General features: G+C 45.8%; 1 protein-coding gene across 1 annotated transcript; it reads left to right on the forward strand.

Annotated features, from left to right (window-relative positions):
- Positions 1-11,508: 11,508 nt before the first annotated feature.
- Positions 11,509-14,588, forward strand: LOC130236753 (uncharacterized). Its single transcript, XM_056467509.1, has 3 exons — positions 11,509-11,695; positions 12,709-13,152; positions 13,202-14,588. Exons 2-3 carry the CDS (start codon positions 12,742-12,744, stop codon positions 14,501-14,503), a joined length of 1,713 nt encoding a protein of 570 aa, XP_056323484.1. The 5' UTR covers positions 11,509-11,695; positions 12,709-12,741; the 3' UTR covers positions 14,504-14,588.
- Positions 14,589-18,104: the final 3,516 nt, after the last annotated feature.

Consider the following 18,104-nt stretch of genomic DNA (forward strand, 5'->3'; position numbering starts at 1 on the left):
TTCGGCGACGGCGAAGAATGTGGACTTAGGTTCTGACGGTTGGGCAGCTTTGAGAAAGTTGGACTTAGGTTTTGACCATTTCGCGCCTGCACCAAGCACGCTGATCGATAGGAGCTTGTTTTGACGCCCCATGGGTTAGGCCCCTGCCCGGCACACCTGCCCCAACATGGGTGGGTCGGCCTCTATGGGTGTGGTTGGTTTCCTCCCTGCCTCGGGCGTGCTGTGAGGGAGGCGTGGGGGGGTGTCCCTCCGCACACAACCCCCCCCTTTCCCGCCTCTATCTGTGGGAGGAAAAAAAACTCAAATGGCCCCGTCTGGTTTTGACCAAGAGCATGTCCGGCGCTCTGCCCGCCAGCCCGCCCGCCTGACCCCCTGTGCTTTGTCCCCCCCCTGCTGATTCTCAGTCCGCGCCGCCCTCGCCCTGGAACAAGGGCTGGGGGTGGTAGGTGGGCTCGGTAGAGTCTCCAGCGTGGTGTGTCGAGCCCAGGGGCCGTGTGGGGTACGGGCTGGTGCTGGCTCCAGCCCCTGTGTGTGTGCGTGACCAGTGCTGCGTCTCCTGCCCGTCCGCAAGCACCGCCCACCCCTTCGGGTTTATCCTTGCCGGCCCTCGGCGGTCTCCCCTGCCCCACCTGACCCCCCCTACCCCTCTCCCCCGGAGGTGTGTGGGGGTGGCTGGTGGAGGCGGAGGGTGGCCGCTAGTAGTCTCTGGCGAGGTGAAACAAGCCGGGGTCAGTGGTGTCCGGGCTTACGGTCTGGCCCCTCCTTTTTGATGGTTGCGGTTCATGATGCGGTGAGCCCCGGAAAAGGTGCGTGTTCGATGGGGTTCTACGACACTGCTTTGAAAGTGGGAAAAACCCATGTATAAAGCCCCCGCGGCTGGTGCAGTCCAAGCTGCCCAAAACGTTGCGTGTTTGGCCGGGCTCATGCCATCCCTTTGTGGGGGCAGAAAAGGGAACTATAAAAAGGCTTATTCAAAAAGCCCCCCGCGGGCTGGCGCAGTCCAAGCTGCCCAAAACTGTGCGTGTTTGGCCGGGCTCATGCCATCCCTTTGTGGGGGCAGAGAAGGGAACTATAAAAAGCTTTATGCAAAAAAGCCCCCTGCGGGCTGGCGCAGTACAAGCTGCCCAAAACGGTGCGTGTTTCGGCGGGGCTCATGCCCATCCCTTTGTGTGGGAAAAAGGGAATAAATCAAAAAGCAGCGAAAGTCCCCGCTGCTGGCACGGTGAGGCTGCCTGAATGGTGCGTTGTTTCCTGGACAAAAATCCACCAAAAGTCGTAACAACTGCTTCCATACAAGTTGGATCAAAGGGATCTCGTAGGTATCGGTCCTTCCCCTTTAAGAGGGGGAGGGGGAACCAGCGTCGCTGACGCGAGGAAGCGACGCTTCGTCCGCCATCTTTAAAACCGCTCCACGCGGCATGCGGGTCTCTCTCCTCCAGCCTTGGTCTTGGACGGTCATGGCCGAATGTGCGCTCTGCTTCAACGTCTACAGCCGCCTCTCGCCGCACCTGTCTGCGGTTCACAAGGTGTCGAACGCGGACGAGAAGAAGCTTTTGCTGGCGCTCGCCGCTGGGCGCGTGGACATGCGGAAGACGCGTGCCCGGTGCCCGGCTGCCGGAGGACCCGGCCCCGCCTAGACAGACACCTGAAGCAGCACGCCGAGCTCTCCGTCTCGGCCAGGAAGGAGGCTATGGGCCGAGCGAGGCGTCGGAAAGTGGCTCGAGAGTTGCGGTGGTTGCGGTCCACTCAACCGACGGTACCCGTGGTGTCTCGGCTGGCGTCGTCCTCCGAGGAGGAACGGGAACCAGACGGCCCGGAAGCCGAGCGTCCCTGCGCCGACCCCCGCTGCAGGCTCGCAACGGAGCGCATACAGGCCCAGCTCTCAGAGCTCCGCAAGCAGGTGGACAAGGTGAGGTCCGCCCAGCTCCAATTCGCCCGCCGCTATCGAGAGTTGAGGAGGGGGGAAGAGGGGAGGAAGAGCAGGCGGGCAAGGTCGTGTCCTGCCCCGCCGGCACCATCCCCCGACCCGCCCCCGGGCGAGGGCCGGCCCCCGGGCGAGGGGCGGCCCGAGGTCTCCGGGCGGCCTCCGGGCCTGTGGAAGCCTACGATCCAACAAAGTACCCGTACCCGGACCACGCCCGCGCCTTGAGTTGAGTATGGTTATGGCACTTCTCTGTTGGGCTGGTGGTGGGTGTATGTCGTCTAGGCTGACTTTTGACTTTCGCCCCCGTTCTGCAGACTTGCTTTTGGCAGAGTTCGAGGGTTTCCAATTGGGGAGCGAGCCCACCGCCCGTCTGCGGAATAACGTGGCCTCCAAACTGGCGAGGGTCAAGGCCTTCCTAGGCTTCATGGCGACAGGCCACGCGGACCCAGAAACCTTGTCCTTCCTCAACCAACCGGCGCGCATCCGAGCCTGGTCTGCCCTGCTAGGCCAAACGGGCATGGCCGAGCCCACGAGGCAGCACTACCTGAAGAACGTGGCGCAGTTCCTGGATTATCTCTCCGAAACCCCGCCGGCCTCCTGCCGCCTCTCCAGTACCACCCTGGTGCTGATTCGCAGGGAGCTTCGAGCTCTCATTCGCGGCATACGCCGCCGCGTCGTGGTGCACGAGGTTAGGACCAAGCAAGCCAAAGAAGGCAGACTCATCTCCAAAGCCACCCTGCTACGCTGCCATCGGACGGCTGGGAGAAAAATACCTGCCCTTCTAGGTGAGTGTTTGGTCCCCGCCGGTCTGCGTTTCCACCAGTGGCGGTGGAAACGCTGACCTGCTCTCCGTTCTTCCCTCTTCTGCTCCAGGGCACCAACGGCTCTCGGTCAAACCGAGCCACGTCAGCGTACCCACCCCTTAGCCCCCGAATGGGGGTTAAGGGGTGGGTACGCTGACGTGGCTCGGTGCCCCAAGGCAAAAAGATAATGTCTGCTCCGGGGCGCCAGCGGCTCTCGGTCAAACCGAGCCACGTCAGCGTACCCACCCCTTAACCCCCGAATGGGGGTTAAGGGGTGGGTACGCTGACGTGGCTCGATGCCCCGGCAAAAAGATAATGTCTGCTCCGGGTCGCCAGCGGCTCTCGGTCAAACCAGCCACGTCAGCGTACCCACCCCTTAACCCCCGAATGGGGGTTAAGGGTGGGTACGCTGACGTCGCTCGGTTTGACCGAGCCGCTGGCGCCCCGGAGCAGACATTATCTTTTTGCCTTGGGGCACCAGCGGCTATTGCTAAGTTTAAAACCGTTGGTGGTGTAAACATGGTTTGTTGGAAAAGTCTAACCCTAACCTCCCTCCGTCAGACGGCCTCGAGTCCAGCCCAGACACCAGGCAGCAGTGGCGCTTCTATGGCTACCTGACCGGCTACCTGACCTGCATCACGGGCCATCGCTGTGGGGTCTTCCAGAACCTGACCATCCAGGAGGTCCAAGAGGCTTCCAGAAGCCCGGACGAGTCCGCCTATGTCATAAACGTGAGTGGGACGTTGCATGTGGGGGCCACCAGTGGTAGGGCTCACTCATCTTCTCTTTTTTCCCAGATCACCACGCACAAGACAAACCGAGCCTTCGGCGCGGCTCAGCTGTCTCTCAACAAGGAAGAATACAGCTGGTTCAGGTTTTTGCAGCTGCGGGCTAGCCTCCCCGGGGGAGCCAGGCCTCCTATTTTTTTTTTACTTCCAGACCCAGTCCCTGTCGAACCCTGAACAAATATTTTCAATCTGCATGGACCAGCATGGGGCTTCCCGGCAAGCCCACCTTCACTGACGTCCGAACTGCCATCGCGACCCACGTGAGTATCTATGCCAGTGCCCCCCCTGACCCCCATGACTGCCAGCGGCTTTGACCACAAAAAGTCTCTGTCTGTCTGTCTGTCTCTGACGCAGGCAAAGAATTCACATTCTTCCGAGGATCGCAGGAAGGTGGCCCAATTCATGTGCCACGATACCTCAACCTCAGACAAGTTCTACGCGCTTCACCTAGGCCCTCTCCAAGCACGTGAGCACCGCAGACTCTTCGAGAGGGCCTTGGTGGAGGAGGAGGAGGAGGAGGAGGAGGAGGCAGCGGGCAGAGAACGCCACTCAAGGAAGGGGCGCCAGAGGGCAGAGAGTCCCGGGTCACCCATGGTAAATCAGTTCCTTTTTGGCATGGACCTCAACAGAGGGACGTGTGGTGTTAGGTAACTGGCCTTTTCTCTTTTCAGGAGGGAACTAGCAGGAGGACGCTGCCATGGCCGCCTTCGAAGGGGAAACGCCCCTCGAAGCAACCGAAGACTCTGAATCTTCCTAAATAAAAATTGAACAATAAAGGTCATATGGTGTTCAGTGTCTTTATTATTCCTCTATCTGTGTGATAAAATAGCTTCGAATGGGACAAATGATCCCTATCTCCTCTGTTAGAAGTTCGCGTGGGACGCCCGCGTCCAGGTTCAGCCTTTGCTAAGCCCCAATTGGGACAAATGATCCCTGTCTCCTGTGGTAAAAGTGTCGCGTGGGACGCCCGCGTCCAGGTTCAGCCTTGGTTGAAAGCCCATCGGGACAAATGATCCCTTTTTAAACACAAAGAGGTGCCAGGCTGGACGAGACTGTCCAGGTCTGCGCCGGCGTTGAACGGCCATATGGCCCATGGTCCAACTCTGGGTATTTGCAGGTGTCTCCCGGGACGGCTCGGTCCTTTGGGCTGCATAAAGAGGTCGGAAGAGGGCTGCCCAAAAGCGGGGGTTAACTTCTGTGAGGTAATTAGTCTGCCGTTATTACTAAAATGAGTATATTCCATATAAAGTGTGAAGCAGATTGGTTATTTCTGCTTACATGAATCGCAGTCAGCTCGCGGCATTCAGAAAAGTTAAGATGTTTTTTAACCATGGGCGCCTGGAAAATGTGCGTGCATCACGTGTGTGCCACTTGCACACCATGTGTGCATCACTCCCATATGTGCGTGGTGCAAGTCGCGAGCCTCCATTGGAAATGACAAACCCTCTAAGCTTATTGGAAGGCATTCCTTCCTAGGCACACGCTCAGCAGCCACATTTTAATAAAACTATAGCGCTTCATACTGTAAGTTCATACTGAACTTTTTTTAATCGTCATTGACAATGGTGTTCGGTCAATAAATACCAATACCAATTTTATCGCCCAGCCCTATGTTATATTAACATAGCCCTATGAATATTAAAGTATACCCTGTTGTCCTACATTGTCCCACAAATTCAGATCTGCTGTCCTGCAACAGAACTGTAACTGGTTTCAAACACCCAGTAGCAAGAGTTTGGGGTGTGGCAGCTGTAACAGGCTGAGCCAGAGGGTGTTTAGCTGATGCTAAAAAGAAAATCTGATTCAAAAGCTACGTCCAAATGGCAACAATTGTGTTTTTTTCTTTTGCAAGGGCATGTCTGTATCCAAATGAAAGTGGGAAAACTATGTTAAAACATTGTAATACATATGCCACACTTATATGGCAGAGCTGCAGCACACACTAAAATCACAGAAGAATGCAATGAGCATGAAGCCCTTGTATGTCGCTGTCATTGACAGTCCTGGTGTTGTGTTAAAAGTATCCCAAATGTCACTTTTATAGATAGGTAGTAGGTGCAATGCAAAATATGGGTGTGAAATTTTTTTGAAAAAATCTTTATTTTTGCAGTTCTGCTGCAAAATAGTGACACTATAACTCATAAACTATCCTAGGCTTAAATTTAGGACTTAAGGGATAGTGCTCCAAAGGTGATACGTGAAAAAGAAACATGCTTAATGAATGTTCACACAAATGTGCGCTATAATAACTACATTATATACAAATATAATAGAGGACACCTATCTATAGCTGTTTGATCAGTAAAACACAAGCAAGTTGGCGCCAGAGTGGTTTGTATGGTTTGCGTCGACACATGCACTCCGGTGCTCACGGTGACCCAAGTTCGATTCCTGCCTCGTGGTCCTATGACGATCCTTCCCCTCTCTCTCTGCTCCCTATGCTCTCTGTCTCTATTGTCTCTATCTCTACTGACCAATACATTAAAGGTGAAAACCTCGAAAAAATTATTATAAAAAAACACACAAGCGGCCAAATATAAAATACAAAGTGTTGCAATACCAAGTCAAGAGGATGCCAATACAGAGGTAAGTTAAATGACCGATGTATGAGAAGTCAGTGGTCATTTTCAAATGTCCATGTCACAACAGGCTCTTCAAACGTCTGGATTATCAGTAGCGGTGTAGTTATGGTTAAAAAAAACTGTGAAGAAACATCTTTCTGGATCTTGTGTCTCCTCTCAGTGAAATGTAATAAAACGTGATCATTTTTGGGCAGTTAGAAGCATTTGTTTCTTTTTTGGACTGGGGAACGTATCACATACTGATAGTAGTGTGCCTCCATTCATCTTTTTGCTTTTTTCTACCTTTTCTGCCCATCCACCCTTCTCTCTCTCTCTCTCTCTCTCTCTCTCTCTCTCTCTCACACACACACACACACACACACACAAATTCGTTCCCCTCCCTCCCATTCGATTGATCAGAGAGTTGTGGGTCTTGGATGAGTCATATCAGCAATTTACCAGTTTAAAGCATCTTTCAAATTACTTCCCTTCCAGTCCGCTACCGTGCTGATAACTGATAACAGTTTTTCGTTCTACAAGGAATTTGGAGGACACTTGTGCGCTTGTGTTGTTAGGCGCGCGTTTATGGTGCGTAAATGTGTTGTGCGGCGAGGTGCGCATGCGCGCGTAACCTGCTCCATACACACCGAAAGTCAAGAAACTTGGCAGAGAAAACTTGAATGAAAAAGACGTTACCTCTCTGAACTACAGCTGTAAAATGTATTAAATCACTCACTTTGACATTGTCGGAACAAAAAATTTAAGGTGACTTCATTTAAGCGAAAAGATTACTTGTATGAGGTTGTAACTCTTAAATGGCCCTAACATTTTTCTTGTTGACGTTTAAGACCACAGTTTATCTTCTTTTGTTTCATTTTTATTTTCATGAGACTTAATTCGCTTGTGTGTTTATTCCAACGACTTTAATCTTTAAAAAGCTTTTTAGAGTTGCTTGCCATATCTGAAAATCTGTCAACGATAAAAACAGTTTGATAGTCTCTCTCTCTCTCTCTCTCGCTCTCTCTCTCTCTCTCTCTCTCTCTCTCTTTCTCTCTCTCTCTCTCTCTCTCTCTCTCTCTCTCCTAATATTTGCCGTGATAACCGACTTTAAATGTGGAATGGGCAACATCACAGAGGAATCATAAGTCACAGCGCTTGGATGATAGCGCCCTCTCCTGGATTTATTTCCAGGAGATGTACATTAAGACAAAGCAGTAGCCTATATTAAACCCTTTTAACTATAGGCTGCATTAAATTGACCGTGCATTGACGTTTTAATTTAACCTAAGTTACCCATGTGGAAATAAAAATACAATTAAAGTTTAAGTATATAATTCTATAAAAATATCCCCATAACCTTTCATCACAATTATAATTCCGTGAGGTTGTCCTTTGCTTGCTATATAAAGCAAAACGTAGTTATAAAATAAAAATTTAATCCAAAATCGTGCAAGAGGAAGCTACAAATATGTAAAAGCGTTTATGTTACATTAAATATGGTAAAAGAGATGAGTTATTGTCACTATTGTCTTTCCGACCTCATGTCTCGGCCACTTCTCATTTATTAAAAAGCATATTCGAGATTTTAGCTAATGTATGGTTAAAAAAAAATTTGTTTAATATTCGGATATTCGGATTAATTTAAAAGCTGATCTTACACATTTTATTATCAAATTTGTGATGTGTTTATAGCCAAGTAGGTTTTAATCTGCACAACCAAAATATATATATATTAGTGAATAAAACATGGTTTCAGATCATGCTGGAATACTATTTAAACTATGTATTCAGAACAATATACATACAGAAAAAACGTACTAATATTACAACATATTAATAATAGTATAGAATGAAGATCAGATAAAGGGTATTTATTGCAGTATTTTGTGAGGTGAAGCTACACATAAAGTGCACGATTTTTAAATACATTGGCCTTTTCTCTTAAATGCACATGTTTAAAGCGGATTAAATGAACAAACATAAATGTCTGTTTTATTTGTACATCGCTTGCACCTAGTCCAAATGTTATGGGCGAGCTGATCCATCCTCTCTCCCCGTGAAAGAAAGAGAGATTGATGGCAGGGAACCGATGACTCTCGCTGATATCAATCGGCTCATTAACTCCAAATACGAAGCCAACCTCCGACGTAATATGTCACTGACCAAAGGTTTTCAATTCGGAGAAATGCGCTTTGGTCTGTTCTCTGTGAAAAAAAAAAAATACGCAGGAGATGCAGAATCCAGATGTATTATTAAACAACCAAATTTACTTTAGGATTCATATTATTTATGTATCTTCACAGCACAGCTGCTAAGCGTGCAACCAATCGACTGTATATTTATTTCAACGAAAAATTTCCTGCGGTAGATAATGAGAAACATGTTCATAAATCCTCTCCCCATTTATACCTTTTTTAAATAACAAAAGGCGACAATTACAAACGCGAAATGCATGTAAACACTGTGGTGCACGAGAAGCGCGCGGAACAGCTGTATGAATGACGACGCACGCGAGGATAGAGTACGCTTCATTCGCAGTTACGAACTGTGCAAACTGTAAATATTGAGATATTCCGAGGTCAAACACTCCCCCGAGTTAAAATTTTCGAAACTGGGACACCGCACGAAATAAATAAAACAGAGCAGTGCTACCCGCAAGTTAGTCCAGTGGCTACAGTCAAAGAGCGCATGCTGCTGACACACAATGAACTGTCTCGAAGGGGACGCATGTTCATTGTCAATATTTACGTGCATTATTAGCTCATTATTCGGTTTCAATCGTCAGACTCAAGTGACTACATGTGTCCCGGGGCTCATTCCGGACTGAGGCACTTCTCAATCAGACATTTTCGACAAATCAGAGGCTATAGCCTCAAGAGAGCAGTCGCTTGTGAGAATTTGCCATCAAAACAGATGCGGTGCTCGTGTGTGGGCGCAAGGCTTGGGCTACACACCATTAAGCTCGAGCCGCAGCTGAGTAAAATGTGAAATGGGAGAATTAATCGATCCCAGGACGATGCTTTTTTTCAGTCTCGTGGGAGTATGAATTCTTTATTCATGAGCGTGTTATGTCACTTCCATTAAGCAATGGACATTTTTTGAGGTATCTGAACATACATTTTCATAATTGCAGCCAAAATGTCTACAGAACCCTCAAAAAAAAAAAAAACTTTGCAAATCTTGTCCTTGTGTAGGTGTGAACACTACTCCCCATTATCCATATAGCTACCCCCCCCCCCCCTTAAAAAAAAACTACAAAAGCGCTTTTATCCACTATACGGTCATCTCTCTTTGTTTTATCTCAGTTTTTTTTTACATATAATGTATTCATTCTCTTCTTGAGTGGGCATTTTGGGTCCTGCGTGAAGTGCATGGGCAGTTAGGAGGAGGTGAGTCAGCGCGGGGGATGGAGAGCGCTGGTTAAGGGTCGCAACTGCGCTAATGCTGAGTGGCAGTCGATAATGCCAAGCCGTATCAAAATCTGACCCTTGGCCCTTAGCTCTTAAATTATTCGCCACCAAGGTAGAAAAGGACACGCATTCACACTCATAGCTATACTACGCGCTTTTCTTTCAACCCCTTTGTTGTATGCCGCATTTTCTGTACAGAATAAAAGGTCATTTGTACAACAAACGTAATCAGCATATTTATTGTGCATGTATGTATTTGTGTATATCTATGCACCAGCCGCGCGTATGAGCACATTAGTTATAGTTTAATTGTTAATTTGTATATAGACTAATTGCCAACCATAAACACATTTTGAGGGATGTAAACAAAAACAGTGGTCCCAACGTATTTCCTGGTTTGTTTTAATTTCTATAGCTTCTGAGAATCCAAAAGAGGCACATAATGATAGTTATAACAGCTTTTTAAAATTAAGTTATGATTGAATGCCTCTTGTTACAGTTATGAAATAGTTTGATAACCAGCAGGAAATGTTAGGTGAATGACATGACCACACTGAAATGGTCTATATTGCTGAATACAGCTGTATATGTTTCTTGATCTGATTATATGTTTATTTGGAAAATAAACAGCGTTATTTTTTATTAAGGAATCTTTAGATCAGCTAATTGGTTTAATATGGTTCTTTAAACCATCATAGATAATCTTAAATTGTTCTAATTTTGGGATTTCAAGTAATGCGTTTGAGAACTATTTTTGTTTTCCTAAAAGAGTTTGATTTAATACCAGCTCTGCACTTTATCAATGGAAATATGGAACATTCCTAATGGAATCATATACCAACCTTCCATTTAATAGAGCCGAAAATAAAAAAAGGGTTTGCAGTCATAAACTCTTTAGTTTCTAAATTGAATCCCTTCTTTCGTCAACCTGATTAACCACACTCCTTGAAAATAAAGCAGCCTAATAAAAAACAAATAAAAAGCAAACACGCGATAATAGGGTTAGGAAAAGTCTTAAAGTTTCATGGCAATTCAAAAACACGAGTCTATTGCATGCAACCTTTGAAAATATTGAAATAAGGTTCCCACTCTATAATGAGACAGCTTTGATGCTGCCATTTCGAGTGTGGCTCGTGGGACTTCAATATCCGCACTGCAACTAATCCAATTACACGAATCATAAACTGTGATTGGCGGGATTGCTGTTGGCTCCAATGCCACGCGAGCACTTTCCAATTAGGCCTGTTCCTTAAAACCTACAGTATTCATGTAAAGGTTCTAAACCACGTCACACAGAATTCGAACTCGAAAATAGAACGCCAGAGCAAAGGCTTCATGGAACTCTGGCAGCTTCTGGACTGTGTGCAGGACAAGGGAGTCTAGTGATGCTTACCTGTACATTCGTGTAATTAAAAAAAGACTGTTAATGTGAAACCATTACACGAGAATGACGTTAGAGACAGATAGATGAAAGTCAGGGGCGGCAGGAGACAAAGAGCGGAAAATTGGACGAGCTCGGGAAATTGAGCGGAAGTAGAGCAGTGAAGCTGAACCGCCTGCGTCACGGTGGGTGCAGCCGTTCGGTCTCTCCAGCTCTGATTAAGGACACCACAAACAATCAACAGGCCAAAGGGTGTACAGAGTAGCCTTTCTGACTTGTTTAAATTAAGCCGAAGTCATCATCTGTATTGAAATAAACTATCATTAAAACTTTCATCAACAATGTTAAAAACAGCAAACCTTCAGTGCTCAATCCACCTAATTAGATTTAGTGTCTGTATGAGTTAATTTAGCAGTGGTGCTTTCACTGTGTACCGCCGCACTCGTTCTTAATGGAGAGACTGTTTCATTCATGCAATCTCTGTTCATTCATCAGAGCACCGTAGCGTACCCTCTGAGTTCAAACGAGACACGAAATTCTTATCAATGGAGAGTCTGACGTCAAGAGCGGCGCGATGACTCGTGGATCACGTGTTTAGACGCGTCTATACAAATGGGAGTTGCGCTGTCCGTGGTCCTGAAAAAAATCACGCTCCGCATTCATCTCTCAACAGTGCAAGACAGACCGAAGTGTGTTTCAAATAACTGCTTTTGGGAAAGCAAACTTACTTTAACTCAAGTTTTTAAATGAAAAGGATAGCGCTCGTTTCCAAACGTCATCCAAGAAGCACAAGGTTTTGAGTTCCAGCTAATTTGTTCGGGAAATCAGGTGAGTAAGTGCACTGCCATTCATACATTTACTAGGCAAAGAGTTTATAGTTCCCATTAAAACAAAAGAGGTCTTTAAGAGTAGAAATAAGTTTTCCGATTATGTTATTTACCTGGAGATCGCGTGTTGTTGAATGTCAGTGCGAGTCATTCAAGGAGATGCTGGTCGATCGATCAACAAGCGTTTCATTCACAAATTTCTCGCCTTTTTTCCCCGCAAGAATACAAGACCCGTGTCTTTGTCTTTCCGATATTACACACTTGATATATTATGTCTGTGCTTTTTTTTTGTTGTTAAAGCAATTTAAAATCTGAGGAAATAAACATTATTATGAGATTATGCGTGGGAAAGGGGATTTTGAAGATTAGATTGCATTGAGTTTATTGATTAAAATTCCTAAGCAGAAACAGGAGAGAACGCACACACATGACGTTAAATAAACGATCGTATCGTTGTTACGTGAACGAATGCATATATAAAAATTAAATAAACATTGCTCGTATTATTTTGTCATAAAGGGTTTCCATTCACAAACTGCTTAGAAGAGTGCAGGTGAATTTATACGATTTCATTCAGCCATGCTAGGCATGCTTTTGCAAGATAATTTCCACTGACAAAGTGTAGTTTTAATTTAGTCATTAACCATATGCCGCCTTGTTTTGGTGCTTCGCTAATCCGACTCAATAAGTGATCATTGAAGAGGCACCCGGGGAATTGGCTCGATCGTGCTTTTATACAGAGTCTTTGTGGACTCACTTTAATTAAAGCGAACAAGTAATTTATTGTGGAAAAAAAGTGATAGTGTGTATCCCACATACAGTTACACATACAAGCCAGCGCACGTTTCAATATTTAATCATGCCAATTAAGCTAAACAGATTTCACCGCACCCGTTGTGCTTCTATAGAGTTTAAATGTTAACATATATGTATGTAAATACACTTTTCATGTAAAATAAATAAATAAATCAATAAATAAAAAGATTAATCACCATTTTCCTTTTGTCCTATAAGGTGCTCCCCTCTCCCCCATCCTGTCCTCTCTGCATGGTCATGTTCTGCTGTTGCTACCCCTCCAGCACCTCAGCTCTCCTGTTAGTCCTCCTCAGCCTCACCCCCTTGCCGGCCCTGGCTGCTCCTGCACTTCAGCAGAGATCTTCAATCAGCAGCATCGATGAGGCTCTCCACTTGGCAAAAGAGGACCCGGGGGCAACAGAAGGAGATGCTTGGACACACAGGAAAGTGGACAGCCTGCTCCAGAAACCCCTGGGACAGGAACTTGTTTCAAATATGGACTCTGCCAGTGCTCTAGCCTCAGTTCTACTTGAGGCGCTTGACCACCCAGTTAGAGAGAAGATGGCCCAGGGGAATTCTGAAGAAGCACTCCTGATAGAGGCGACAAGGAATCAGGCAGTGATGGAGCAGGACATGGAAAATCATCAGAGTCAGTTCATCAAGGTGAGGAAAATGGGGGACAAGAAAAGCCAGAAGATGGAGTGAGAGTGAGAACAGTGTGAATACGGTTAAAGCAGTGGATGGAGAACTGCAGAGTCAGTCTGACGTAGCCTCCTCCCTCCAACGCAAAGCCAGGGGTTATTTCCAAAATATTGACCTAGGACTGCAAGACAATGAGATCCTCCCACCTTTGAAAGGCTACAAAGCCTATAACCAGCAGCTGGCCCAGGCCACTAAGAAGCTGAAGTGGCAGGAGGAGCGAACAAAAAGCCCATCGCAGCTTGAAAGAAACTTTATGGATGATTTTGACTTTGTAGAAGAGGAGGAGGAAGAGATTCTGACCCGCAAGGAGGAAGAGGCACGGGCAAGGGCAGAGCAGGAGGAGGTAAGGCGGCAGGAGGCAGAAGCACAGGAGGCTCGTGAGGAGGAGCAGAGACTGGCAGACATCGCCTCTGATATGCTTCTGGAGTACATGGGCAGAAAGCAGAAATCCTCCTCCTACATGAGAGACATGAATGAGGTGGCTCTTCTGAACAACGTAGCAGAGGATAAACGCTCGAATGAGGTAGAGGACAGTGATGATGATGATGAGATGGATCCCCAAACCATCGATAAGCTGATCGAGATCTCCAGCAAGCTGCACTTGCCTGCTGATGATGTGGTTGAAATAATCAGTGATGTTCAGGAGAAGAAGAAAAAAAGGAAGGATTTACCCCCGAACAACACCCCTCGTTTCCGTCCTCTAGTTCCCCTCAAAGCCAAGCCAAGGCCTCAGGCATATCAGTATCCCAAGTCACCTAAGAAATCCTCTTACACAGTCGATCCATATAAGAAATGGTACAAGGAGAAAAACAAAAGCAAGTTCAACAAACAGGACTACTGGTTTAAGCCGCAGAAGCAGTTTCTGGCCTATCCCTCGTTCCCCTATTATCAGAAGCCATATCGAGCCTACTACCCAGTCTACTTCCCGGCTCCTAAACCTCGGTTCTATACAAATCCTGCTCTGTCATTTGATTACAACTTTGGGGGCTCCATGGGGTACGGTCTGAAGCCTCCAAACCGCAGGTACAGAGACAGGCCCAAGACGAGGGACTGGAAGTGGGCGCAAGCCCCTCAGCGCCCCCAGAGCCCCTACCCACAACCTGACACTGTCATATCTAATTACATTCTCCCTCATCCCCGAACTTACCAGGCTCTCCCCATGCCAAAACCACGCTCTCCTCCGAGTGGGAGAGCACCTTCTTACATTTATCCACCAGACTATGTGTACGATGAGCCGGAGTCTCCACAGGAAAGTGACGAAGAACTGGAGAACTTCATTGAGAAGATTTATTACAACCGTAGGTTATTTTAGACAGTTGGAGAGTTCAGGATTTTCTCAAGCGATGAATCAAGCGATGAAAGAGTAAGGAGAAAAAGCTGACAGGGGGTTTGAGTGACAGGGCTGTAGCAGACAGTTAGGTGTTTCTTCTCCACTCTTGTGTTTTGATACATTCCAAATCAGGAACGGAAGAGAAGGTGCTGCTACATCAGAACCTCTCTGCGTGCACTCATTTTGTTTCTCTCGCAGTTTACATTTTAATTTGGTGAGAGAATACACAGGTGAATTTGTAAGGTTTCATTCAGGTATGTTTTTGATCCTCTTGCATGTGAAAAAAGATATATAAATTATATAAAAGAAAACAAAATGGCGAAAAGAAAACATTTTTGGTGCCAATTGCAAGAGTCCCATTTTATACAAAGATTTATTTTCTTTAGGAAACACTTGATTAATTGAAAAGCAAGGCTTGGGGTTGAATTCTTGACACTGCAGGGCACAGTAATAATTGCTATGGCACAAGTTACACTTACAAGTAACTGTTAAATTATTACAGGCTTTTCCTGAGGGTCTGTTGGATTGTTTTGATCAATGTTCCTATTGCCTTAATACTGATCACTGTTTTAGCTCATCCATGTGCATGCAGGTCTTGCACCACTTAAAAAAAATTGATTCAGTCACGCACGCTGTAAACAATGCTTGAAACTAAATCTTCCATTTTATTCACAGAAATGCAAAACGGTGGATATCTTTGCTAAGTCGGTGCCCTGTCAATCTACTTGGTGGAATACCTGTACACATGTGAATTAATGTGTTAACTTCACACCTTGCCAAAATTTCGAAGAAATTTGAAAAATGCCCGTTACTGTGGGTTACTCTAATGTTTAACAACCGAGTACAGGATTTTTGTCTCGAGAGCCAATAGAACGCTGTATAGTAATGTTTGTTCTTAAAAATAAGTTTTCAAATGTCTGAAGTTTGTGAGGAAAACGCTGAGGGTGAACAGTTTGCACGTCTATCTGTATTTGCATCTTAAAAAAAAACACAAAAAAAATCTGCCAAATTTGAGGAAAATTTCCTTGATCAAACTGTGATTATTTAAAAAAAAAGATTAAAAAAAAACAAAACAAAGACAACTCTAATTACTATAGCAAGTGTTTTCATCAGTGAATTGTCTTGTGAAAGGAATTTGTTGTTGTCAACTTCCAGATTGTAAGTTGTACAGTGTCAAATAAAACAAGTGTGTGTGCAATGTGTAAATAACAGCATGTTGATTACTAGTTTTGCTATATGACGAAAATAAAAGCAATTATTTTATTAAAGTCAGTTTTTTAACAAATGTCTTATTGGGACGTCTTTGATCAGATCCTGCGCAGAAATTAATTAATTTCTGTAGCACAGAGGGGAAGATATATGCCGTTTCTTATCTCACCTGTAGCAGAAATTGCATTTGACGTCACAGGGAGTTTGAACCAGCATGCCCAGTCCATCTGTGAATTTTATCTGCATTTTCCACAAGCCTTTTCAAAAACGCTGAAAACACATACTCAAAGGGATTTGATCCTCCACGTGCCTATGAAGATCTCTTATGAAACCCATACATACACAGCTCTTAAAAACCTTTACAAGTCACGACTGCATTACTCATGTCGCTCTGTTCCGCGACAAACATATTCATCTGAATAAGACGTGAGGAAACACACTGAACGTATTTACCAAACATCACACGCCAAATTACAGGAAATCAGATCTGAATGCATGCGAGAAAAAAACAACAAAAACAAATCCGTGTTTTCACCCTCCTGAGAATGATGCCATTCAATGAGACGCTTGAAGATGAAAGTCATTGGCTAATAAGAAGAACTTTGAATAATAAAAGGAGACTAATGTGAAGGGAATAGACATGGAGACACACTGAGACCAAATGAAAGAGAGGGGTGGGGAGAGAGAAAGCTGCAGTGATTAATGAGTCACATGATTGACGGGTGAGTCATCTACTGCCATGCACCACTGCAGAACCTCCAGCACTTACACCCTCTCCCTCGCTCACACACAAACAGCAGCCCACTCCCCCACACCATGACTTCGGACACAATGCACAACTCAGTTATGCTCAAAAACACCTGCATTTGGCAACACGCAAACACACCCACCACCATGAGGCCCATCTCACATGCATTTGGTTAAAACACCAGCGTGACCCTCGGCGGTGGGATTTAACCCCAAACGGGCGTTCATTATTGCTGATGCACTCTAAACGTCTTCCTTAGTGGTCGATCCTACTGCTTGAAAATTTTCCATTAGTGACCAGAGTGCCTATCGGGGTGGGTGGGTGGGTGGGGGGGGACAGCCGTTTATGTGGCTCTGATGTGTTTCTCTCATTCCTTTCTTTCAGCTTTTGTGTGGAAAACGCAGAGGGCCGTGAATGAGCATAAGAAGTCTCACGGCGCTGCTGTCGGAGGCTGGTGAGTCATGGCCACTTATGTTCTGCCTCAACCTCCATTTTGAAACAGTTTCATTGAAATATGCAAAGAGTCTGTTAAGTTACGCCGGTAATTACTGTAAATGGACGCCTGACTGTTCAAAACCTTCGCAAGCGAAATGTTCCAAGTCATTAATGCACGCCGCGGCCCCATGTTCTCCATCTGTTGCTCGTGATCGCACGTACACATGCTTGCAAAAATCAGCCATAAACACAGCCTGATGACAGTGGCGCCAGTACTTCAGAGGTAAAAAAGTGGCTGATAATAACTGTGACTCAGACGCCAGCTCTAATGATGCATTCTGCCAAGCAGACCGACCAACACGGCGAACAAAAAAAAAACACACACACTCTCAGGATGAAACTTTCTCTAAGGTGCATCAAAGTGCCTCCAAGCCCTTTGTAGATAGACAGCCCCCCATTTGTGGCCTTCCTGGATTTCAGTGATTAGCCGTAATTGAACAGAATCATTTAAATCTAGGAGAGGTTGTTGAAAAAAAAGAGGATGAAGTAAAAAATTCTGCTTCTCCCCAAATCCATCCTCCCCCCATCCCTTTTCTGTATGCCAAACCTTTATGCATGATGATAATTACCATGTAATTACCATTCAATTATACCCTGCTTTCGCCGTAAGAGCTGTCAGCGTGTCCGTTAAGAGCTGATTGCCAGTGTCTGCCGTTGTGTCTCGCAGGATGTTTCTTTCTTTTATTGCATTTACAGATTTCTTTTGGCATGCGTCGGTTTACGTGATGTAAAATATGGCGGTGAATGTAGAGCTTTAAAGTCTGTGTGAAATCAAATAACAATATTTGTTTTGCTAGCACACATTGTTATTCTTTAGGTCAACCTTTAATCCGCGCGAGGTAATCCACTGAAAAAAGAATGTTTGTTTTGGTAATCTTGAAACAAAGTCTGACCGTTTGCTTCCACGTTTGAAAATATTCATGGATATATACACTAGATATCGCATACGGGCAATGAGTATGCGTCAATAGCGCCACCACATTTGTACAGTGCTCCCAGGACAAATGTCATTCAACCGCACTAGCCAAGACTTAAGCCAATCTGAAGATGCTGGACTTTAGCGCTGTGTACGGGTGTAGTAACGAGAAAACAAAGCATAAAGGCAGAACATTTCAGAGATTTAGTTTTTAA

Source organism: Danio aesculapii, chromosome 10, assembly GCF_903798145.1.
Source record: "Danio aesculapii chromosome 10, fDanAes4.1, whole genome shotgun sequence".
Classification (NCBI taxonomy): Eukaryota; Metazoa; Chordata; class Actinopteri; order Cypriniformes; family Danionidae; genus Danio; species Danio aesculapii.

What these genes read in the sequence shown, in the direction of transcription:
- LOC130236753 (XM_056467509.1), top strand. Translation starts at nt 12,742, where the DNA reads ATGGTCATGTTCTGCTGTTGCTACCCCTCCAGCACCTCAGCTCTCCTG. An exon ending in ATCAGAGTCAGTTCATCAAG is followed by an intron (nt 13,153 to 13,201) that starts GTGAGGAAAATG and finishes AGTGAGAGTGAG; the next exon opens with AACAGTGTGAATACGGTTAA.